The sequence below is a fragment of the Centropristis striata genome, chromosome 12, assembly GCF_030273125.1.
Source record: "Centropristis striata isolate RG_2023a ecotype Rhode Island chromosome 12, C.striata_1.0, whole genome shotgun sequence".
Lineage (NCBI taxonomy): Eukaryota > Metazoa > Chordata > Actinopteri > Perciformes > Serranidae > Centropristis > Centropristis striata.
In genome coordinates this window covers 29,247,162-29,257,256 of record NC_081528.1, presented here as the reverse complement: position 1 = coordinate 29,257,256, position 10,095 = coordinate 29,247,162, and the positions used below count along the sequence as shown (strand labels likewise).

The following is a 10,095-nucleotide window of genomic DNA, read 5'->3' as shown; positions in this document are numbered from 1 at the left end:
TATACTTAAGACATTCCCTGAAAGGGAATGCAAGAGATGGGTTGGCCAATTTACACGTGTTGAGTATGAAACAAAAAAAATGTTGAACAAATAGCAACCAAGTGAGGAGTTCCATGGCTTTGTGATGTATAGGGTCATGGTATGTAACCAGATCGTGACGTACAAATAACGTACAAAGTATGCAGCAACCAAAAGACCAATTTTGAAAAAAAAAATGTGTTAATGGAATCAAAGTCACGTTAAAAACAATTAAAGATTCGTGCAGGCAGAAAAACAAGAACGACATTAATCAACAAGAAAATTAAATGTTTCCAGTGAACTTTGAAAGGTTCCTACCTCTACAGACGGCTCTAAATCGTCGAACGGGTCAGCAAAGTCTGAAGGACTTTTCCTCAGAGTCTGGTCAGCAGGCAGTGTGTTGTCATTGTATGATGTCACGAACTTAAAGTCACTGGTTCTTGAACCTGTTGTCAGGTACGCGTCATAATTGTAAGTGCTGCGTAAAGTTCCTGTGCCGTCAACATCTGCGTAGTTAGGAGGGAGATAAGCGCTGGGGATGGCTACTGCTCCATCAAACAACAGTCTGGGCTTTCTCCTGCGACAGAACCTCACACCCAGGATGATGATGATGAAGGTCAGGAAGAAGGTGGACACAGACACCAGCGCGATGATCAGATAAGAGGTCAGTTTGGAATTCTTCTCATCATAAGAAATGTCTTTCAGTTCTGGCACCTCAGCCAAGTTATCAGAAATCAGTAAATACATGGAACAGGTGGCAGAGAGAGAGGGCTGTCCGTTATCTTTCACGGACACAATCAGGTTCTGTTTCATGCTGTCAGACTCAGAAATGTCCCGCTGGGTCCTGATCTCTCCGCTGTGGAGACCAATAGTGAAAAGTCCCGGATCAGTGGACTTCACTATATGATAGGACAGCCAGGCGTTCTGTCCGGAGTCCGCGTCCACCGCGATCACTTTGGACACCAGAGAGCCTCCGTGTGCAGCTTTGGGGACCAGCTCGGTCATGAAGGAGTTGCCCTCCGGGGCGGGGTACAGTATCTGAGGAGAGTTGTCATTCACATCCGATATGAACACACTGACGCTCACGTTGCTGCTGAGCGGAGGAGAACCGTTGTCTCTGGCCATCACCTGGACTTTAAAACTCCTCAACTGTTCATAATCAAACGACCTCACAGCGTGGATCACCCCCGTGTCTCCGTTAACAGACAGATAGGAGGACACCGGGGCACCGTTCACCTCACCGGGTAACAGAGAATAAATCACTGTACCGTTTTGTCTCCAGTCGGGGTCTCGAGCACGAACGGAACATAAAGTGGAGCCAGGTTTGTTATTTTCACTCACATATGCGCTGTAGGACTGTTCCTCAAACACAGGTGGGTTGTCGTTGATGTCTGCTACAGATAACTGAACAGTTTTAGAGGAGGACAGAGGTGGAGAGCCCTCGTCAGTGGCAGTGATTGTAATGTTGTAATCAGACACTAGTTCACGGTCCAGTTGTCCTGTGGTCACCAGAGAATAATAGTTTTTAATAGAAGGAACCAACTTAAAAGGGACACCTTGCTGAATGGAGCAGCGGACCTGTCCGTTAGTCTCAGAGTCTCTGTCCTGCACGTTAATGATGCCCACCTCTGTACCAGGTGACACGTTCTCAGGTATGGGAGTAGAAAGTGACTTTAGATAAATCACTGGAGCATTATCATTTATATCAGTAACATCTATTATGACTTTGGTGTAAGAAGTTAGTCCTAAACCATCTTTAGCTTCCACTCTTATTTCAAAATAACTATTGTCTTCAAAGTCGATCACACCAGTCACTCTTATTTGTCCAGTTTTAGGATCAATAGAAAATACATTTACATCATCATCAGACACGTGGCTTAGATCATACGTCACATCTCCATTCAGTCCTTCATCTGCATCAGTAGCACTAACAGTAATCACTATGGTATCTGGAGGAGAGTTTTCAGGCAGACTGGCTTTATAAACGGCCTGGCTGAACACTGGGGCGTTATCATTAGCATCCAGCACAGTGACGTGTATGACTACAGTCCCTGATCTCTGAGGAGAGCCTCCATCTAAAGCTGTGAGAAGCAAATTAATTTCCTTTTGTTTCTCTCGATCCAGTGGATTCTCCAGCACAAGTTCGACCTTGTTACTGTCAACAGAGAGAATAAAGTTGTCGTTCTTCTGTAGGCTGTACCTTTGAACAGCATTCTGACCTATATCTGCGTCATGGGCCTCATCAATAGAGAAACGGTTACCCTTGTCGGCTGACTCTCGTATTTCCAATTCAATTAATGTTTTTTTGAATTTTGGCGAGTTGTCGTTTATATCTTGAATATGAAGACTAATTCGATGCAGCTCCAGAGGATTTTCTAACACCAGATCTACTTTCACAACACACGAGGGTTTCTTGCCACAAAGGCTTTCTCTGTCAATTCTCTCCGATGTCACCAAATCTCCGGTACTCAGATTAATATCACAGTACCGTTTACGATTCCCCTCAAAATCAACACGGGCCTTACGGGAAGATAAGGTCTTCAGATCAAGACTGAGATCTTTAGCGATATTTCCAATAACAGAGTCGCGTTTCATCTCTTCTGGAATAGAATAACTCAGGTCTCCATTAACGAGCTGCAGCGTTACAATAAAGGAAGCAAAGCAGAAGATCGGACGCAGCGCTGAAAATCCTTTGTCTCCCATCACGACAGAAAAGGCGTCCTCTGCTTGTACAACTTGTATTCCAGTGCAACAAAATAAAAGCGGTCCAAAGGGGGTTAAAGGTCCAACACCTTACATAAAAGTACAGGATAGAATATGTCCTGGATTGTATCCTTTTCTCAGGAAAAACTGCTGCTGATTTCTATGTAGTAGTGGGTGGAGTGGTGAGAGCCTAATATCTGTCAGCCAACAGCGACACCATGAGTCACTTTTCATCATCATACCAGTATGTAATAAAATATGCGTCTTAAAGTGTGGACATTTGGTTTTAAATAGGTTAATTTGGCTTTCGAAAGGTTTCTATATACAGAAAGTAGGGTATTTTTTGACATAAAATAAGAGTTGAGCATTCGAAAGAGAAAGACAGTTAAACCTGAATACAGCATTGCCGCGGTCAAAAGCAGTGTATTATATATCACTGTAATATAAAACTTGAGCGTTCCGTATTTGACAATGAGCAGAGTTAATCACGTACCATTAAACAATTTGAAGTTTTCATAGGAAATAAATCAAAATAGTATCAAAATTATTAGCAAAATTCAAAGTGCATGGCTGAGAAGAAAATAGATCTACAGTTGCACCTGAGCGTTTCAGCACCACGGACAGATACTCTGAGATTTGGCAGATCTGATGGCTAAAAGAACTCAGATGGTGTTTTGGAAAATGCTCATAGACTACATTAATGTAAACTATAGACAGTTTGAGAAGGGGCAATTTGACTTCATATTTACATAAAATCTTAACGAGCTCCCCCTCTGAGTCAGAAATAAGAAACAATATTTCCTTCACTTACTGATAACTGACAAATTAGTGACAAATTATGATGACTGAAATATGTTCTGCAGTGAAAAATCTACAAATAAAGACTGACGAGAGCCATTGCAAAATGACTCGTGAATGAAAAAAATAACCATGTGACATGTTTACTCATAATTACACTTTGTTGGTAAAATATTCTTGAGACTTTATTTTTAATGATACACAGATTTTCAGCCGTCAAAGATCAAGATGGGGAGATTATTTGGTCGCGACTGGTTTTCTTTGACTAAATATTTGTCGAATTAAGAAATAAAGAAAAATAATCAGTTCCAGTAAGAATAATCCACATATAACAGCTTTATGTGAGAAACACACTGAATTACAAAATTGGATTATATCTTGTTAAAAAAAATAGTCTGTTTCTGAGAGATTACCTGAAAATAATTAATTGAACAACAATGAAGCGTATTTGAAAGTTTAAAAAAAAAAATCACATTTCACAAACAGACACCAAGGGAGGAGTGCCATAATTTTGAAGGACACTGGCAGAAAATGTGATCAATTCGTCAATTAGTTAATTCACCCAAAAAAAGCAGTAGTCAAATACCTAAAGTTTCCATTCATCATGCAAAACTTTACTTTGGTCACCTTAACATTTCAGGGACATAAACACAGGCTACCAGAAAAATTTACAGGGAATCAGAAAATGGCTTACCAAGATCAAATACTGTATATTTTATACTATTAAGAAAGAATGGTGAACAGTGAACTTTTAAAAGGTTCCTACCTCTACAGACGGCTCTAAATCGTCGAACGGGTCAGCAAAGTCTGAAGGACTTTTCCTCAGAGTCTGGTCAGCAGGCAGTGTGTTGTCATTGTATGATGTCACGAACTTAAAGTCACTGGTTCTTGAACCTGTTGTCAGGTACGCGTCATAATTGTAAGTGCTGCGTAAAGTTCCTGTGCCGTCAACATCTGCGTAGTTAGGAGGGAGATAAGCGCTGGGGATGGCTACTGCTCCATCAAACAACAGTCTGGGCTTTCTCCTGCGACAGAACCTCACACCCAGGATGATGATGATGAAGGTCAGGAAAAAGGTGGACACACACACCAGCGCGATGATCAGATAAGAGGTCAGTTTGGAATTCTTCTCATCATAAGAAATGTCCTTCAGTTCTGGCACCTCAGCCAAGTTATCAGAAATCAGTAAATACATGGAACAGGTGGCAGAGAGAGAGGGCTGTCCGTTATCTTTCACTGACACAATCAGGTTCTGTTTCATGCTGTCAGACTCAGAAATGTCCCGCTGGGTCCTGATCTCTCCGCTGTGGAGACCAATAGTGAAAAGTCCCGGATCAGTGGACTTCACTATATGATAGGACAGCCAGGCGTTCTGCCCGGAGTCCGCGTCCACCGCGATCACTTTGGACACCAGAGAGCCTCCGTGGGCAGCTTTGGGGACCAGCTCGGTCATGAAGGAGTTGCCCTCCGGGGCGGGGTACAGTATCTGAGGAGAGTTGTCATTCACATCCGATATGAACACACTGACGCTCACGTTGCTGCTGAGCGGAGGAGAACCGTTGTCTCTGGCCATCACCTGGACTTTAAAACTCCTCAACTGTTCATAATCAAACGACCTCACAGCGTGGATCACCCCCGTGTCTCCGTTAACAGACAGATAGGAGGACACCGGGGCACCGTTCACCTCACCGGGTAACAGAGAATAAATCACTGTACCGTTTTGTCTCCAGTCGGGGTCTCGAGCACTAACGGAACATAAAGTGGAGCCAGGTTTGTTATTTTCACTCACATATGCGCTGTACGACTGTTCCTCAAACACAGGTGGGTTGTCGTTGATGTCTGCTACAGATAACTGAACAGTTTTAGAGGAGGACAGAGGTGGAGAGCCCTCGTCAGTGGCAGTGATTGTAATGTTGTAATCAGACACTACTTCACGGTCCAGTTGTCCTGTGGTCACCAGAGAATAATAGTTTTTAATAGAAGGAACCAACTTAAAAGGGACACCTTGCTGAATGGAGCAGCGGACCTGTCCGTTAGTCTCAGAGTCTCTGTCCTGCACGTTAATGATGCCCACCTCTGTACCAGGTGACACGTTCTCAGCTATTGGATTGGTGAGGGAATTCAGATTTATCACTGGAGCATTATCATTTATATCAGTAACATCTATTATCACTTTGGCGTAAGAAGTTAGTCCTAAACCATCTTTAGCTTGGACTCTCATTTCATAGGAACTGCTTTCTTCAAAGTCGATCACATTATTTACGCGAATTTGACCAGTTTTAGGATCAATGGTGAATACATTTACATCGTCATCAGAAAAGTGGCCAAAGTAAAATGTCACATCTCCATTAACTCCTTCATCTGCATCAGTAGCACTAACAGTAATCACTATGGTATCTGGAGGAGAGTTTTCAGGCAGACTGGCTTTATAAACGGCCTGGCTGAACACTGGGGCGTTATCATTAGCATCCAGCACAGTGACGTGTATGACTACAGTCCCTGATCTCTGAGGAGAGCCTCCATCTAAAGCTGTGAGAAGCAAATTAATTTCCTTTTGTTTCTCTCGATCAAGTTTGTTTTCTAGCACTAGTTCAACCTTGTTACTGTCAACAGATAGAATAAAGTTGTCGTTCTTCTGTAGGCTGTACCTTTGAACAGCATTTTGACCTATATCTGCGTCATGGGCCTCCTCGATGGAGAAACGGTTACCCTTTTCAGCTGACTCCCATATTTCCATTTCAATTAAGCTTTCTCTGAATTTTGGCGAGTTATCGTTTACATCTTGAATATGAAGACTTACTCGATGCAGCTCCAGAGGATTCTCTAACACCAGATCTACTTTAACAACACACGAGGGTTTCTTGCCACAAAGGCTTTCTCTGTCAATTCTCTCCGATGTCACCAAATCTCCAGTACTCAGATTAATATCACAGTACCGTTTACGAGTCCCCTCAAAATCAACACGGGCCTTTCGGGAAGATAAGGTCCTCAGATCAAGACCGAGATCTTTGGCGATATTTCCAATAACAGAGTCGCGTTTCATCTCCTCTGGAATAGAATAACTCAGGTCTCCATTAACGAGCTGCAGCGTTACAATAAAGGAAGCAAAGCAGAAGATAGGACGGAGCGCTGAAAATCCTTTGTCTGCCATCCTTAAACGAAAAAATGTCCTCCGCTTGTACAACTTGTACTTTCCAATGCAAACCAATTAAAGCTGTTCAAAAAGACAAAATTATCCAACACACCAATGTATCCGATACATATGTGCGGAAATCTAACCGTTTCTCTGGAAAAGCTGCAGCTGATGTATATGTAGTAGTGGGTGGAGTAGTGAGAGCCATTTATCTGTCAGCCAACAGCGACACCATGAGTCACTTTTTTATTCACACTAGTTGGTTACAAAATATTCTTCAGGATGTCTCGAACTACATTAATACAATGTAATATAAGAATAATATAATATTTACTCAGGTTGGAATGAAAGACACATATGCTGAGTGTTTAATTTTCTTAAAAATAACAGATCTAGTCTTTACAATTTGCACAGCTTTGTGTTGTTCCCCAATTTCAAATTAGATCAATTGACTTTTGATTCAAATGTGTTACTTTTGCTTCAGCTTTTTAAAAACCTGCTATATAAGCCTCTGTAGATCATAAAATATCACTAATCGAGCCAAAGCTCAATGTTGAGTGACATTCTGCAACTCTACAATTTCATATATTATATACGAACACACTGTAAAATAAAACTTTGGTAGAATGGTCCAAATTAAGCCAATGAGCAGGAGAAGTTAAGTGAGTTAAAATATCCAACGTTTTAATAAAAAACAAACAAACAAAAAAAACAACTATTACTATATTTTTTTTAAATCAAAAATCTGTCAGTATTGTTGAGGAGAAGACCTCTCCTTGTAATGTCGTCTCGCATGGCTGAGTAGGGTTTCAGCACCATGGAGAGCTACCTTGACGTTTGGCAGGGCCGATGGTAAAAAAAAAAAAAAAATTAAAAAGAATACTGAATGCCGTTTCTTTCGACTGGCCAGTGTTGCACGACGTTAGTAATGTATGTTTGTTGGTTTTACAAAAGTAAAAACGAACTGATTCTTGCAACTAAGACGTTCAAAACCATCCCTCTCGCTGACTCAGAACATGGGGCTTTGGTTTCCATCATTTGTTGATTTAAAGCAATCAGTAGCACATGAGGTTAAACGCAACAAAACCCTTTTGCAGCGCACAATGGAGACAAGCTCAGAGGTGCCAACCCCAAACATACAAATAGAAAAACATTTACCTTGTAAAAATGTTCTTGCAACTATGGTGCATTTTTGCATGCAGCCAACGTTTTCTGCTAAACGATATGAGGTTGAAGAAACTCATTGGTTTTGGTTTACCAATAGTGAATTAGCCCAACTTCAGACCATCAGCAACAAAACAACTTTAGAATATTAACTAATTGAATAACATAATGGTACAATCAATTTTGTCAAGAAACCACGTTCAAAAGACATTCGCTGAAAAGGACTGCATAAGATGGGTTGGCAAATTTAAACGTGTTGAGTATGAAACAAAAAAAAAAATGTTGCACAAATGGCGACCAAGTGATGAGTTCCAAGGTATGTAACCAGATCGTGACGTACAAATGACTTACAAGGTGAGCAGCAACCAAAAGACCAATTTTGTTCAATTTTGAAAAAAAGTTTGCTAATGGAAGCAAAGTCACGTTAAAAACCATTAAAGATTCGTGCTGGCAGAAAAACACGAAAGACATTAATCAACAAGACAATTAAATGTTTCCAGTGAACTTTGAAAGGTTCCTACCTCTACAGACGGCTCTAAATCGTCGAACGGGTCAGCAAAGTCAGAAGGACTTTTCCTCAGAGTCTGGTCAGCAGGCAGTGTGTTGTCATTGTATGATGTCACGAACTTAAAGTCACTGGTTCTTGAACCTGTTGTCAGGTACGCGTCATAATTGTAAGTGCTGCGTAAAGTTCCTGTGCCGTCAACATCTGCGTAGTTAGGAGGGAGATAAGCGCTGGGGATGGCTACTGCTCCATCAAACAACAGTCTGGGCTTTCTCCTGCGACAGAACCTCACACCCAGGATGATGATGATGAAGGTCAGGAAAAAGGTGGACACAGACACCAGCGCGATGATCAGATAAGAGGTCAGTTTGGAATTCTTCTCATCATAAGAAATGTCCTTCAGTTCTGGCACCTCAGCCAAGTTATCAGAAATCAGTAAATACATGGAACAGGTGGCAGAGAGAGAGGGCTGTCCGTTATCTTTCACTGACACAATCAGGTTCTGTTTCATGCTGTCAGACTCAGAAATGTCCCGCTGGGTCCTGATCTCTCCGCTGTGGAGACCAATAGTGAAAAGTCCCGGATCAGTGGACTTCACTATATGATAGGACAGCCAGGCGTTCTGTCCGGAGTCCGCGTCCACCGCGATCACTTTGGACACCAGAGAGCCTCCGTGTGCAGCTTTGGGGACCAGCTCGGTCATGAAGGAGTTGCCCTCCGGGGCGGGGTACAGTATCTGAGGAGAGTTGTCATTCACATCCGATATGAACACACTGACGCTCACGTTGCTGCTGAGCGGAGGAGAACCGTTGTCTCTGGCCATCACCTGGACTTTAAAACTCCTCAACTGTTCATAATCAAACGACCTCACAGCGTGGATCACCCCCGTGTCTCCGTTAACAGACAGATAGGAGGACACCGGGGCACCGTTCACCTCACCGGGTAACAGAGAATAAATCACTGTACCGTTTTGTCTCCAGTCGGGGTCTCGAGCACTAACGGAACATAAAGTGGAGCCAGGTTTGTTATTTTCACTCACATATGCGCTGTACGACTGTTCCTCAAACACAGGTGGGTTGTCGTTGATGTCTGCTACAGATAACTGAACAGTTTTAGAGGAGGACAGAGGTGGAGAGCCCTCGTCAGTGGCAGTGATTGTAATGTTGTAATCAGACACTAGTTCACGGTCCAGTTGTCCTGTGGTCACCAGAGAATAATAGTTTTTAATAGAAGGAACCAACTTAAAAGGGACACCTTGCTGAATGGAGCAGCGGACCTGTCCGTTAGTCTCAGAGTCTCTGTCCTGCACGTTAATGATGCCCACCTCTGTACCAGGTGACACGTTCTCAGGTATGGGAGTAGACAGTGACTTTAGATAAATCACTGGAGCGTTGTCATTATTATCAGTAACATCTATTATGACTTTGGCGTAAGAAGTTAGTCCTAAACCATCTTTAGCTTTCACTCTCATTTCAAAAGAACTGCTTTCTTCGAAGTCGATCAATCCAGATACTCTTATTTGACCAGTTTTAGAATCAATAGAAAAAATATTTATATCTTCATCTGATACGTGACCAAATTGATATGTCACATCACCATTCAGTCCTTCATCTGCATCAGTAGCACTAACAGTAATCACTATGGTATCTGGAGGAGAGTTTTCAGGCAGACTGGCTTTATAAACGGCCTGGCTGAACACTGGGGCGTTATCATTAGCATCCAGCACAGTGACGTGTATGACTACAGTCCCTGATCTCTGAGGAGAGCCTCCATC

General features: G+C 42.3%; 3 protein-coding genes across 4 annotated transcripts in view; all 3 read right to left on the bottom strand.

Moving 5' to 3' along the window:
• The window catches only part of LOC131981893 (protocadherin gamma-C5-like), a 338,840-nt gene that overhangs the window by 316,461 nt on the left and 12,284 nt on the right, over nucleotides 1–10,095 (bottom strand). The window lies entirely within an intron of this gene.
• On the bottom strand, nucleotides 286–2,812 carry LOC131982177 (protocadherin gamma-A4-like). The gene has a single exon (XM_059346772.1). The coding sequence runs from the start codon at nucleotides 2,719–2,721 to the stop codon at nucleotides 286–288; it is 2,436 nt and encodes an 811-aa protein (XP_059202755.1). The 5' UTR covers nucleotides 2,722–2,812.
• LOC131981923 (protocadherin gamma-A11-like) lies at nucleotides 4,271–6,707 on the bottom strand. Its single transcript, XM_059346457.1, has one exon. The coding sequence runs from the start codon at nucleotides 6,668–6,670 to the stop codon at nucleotides 4,271–4,273; it is 2,400 nt and encodes a 799-aa protein (XP_059202440.1). The 5' UTR covers nucleotides 6,671–6,707.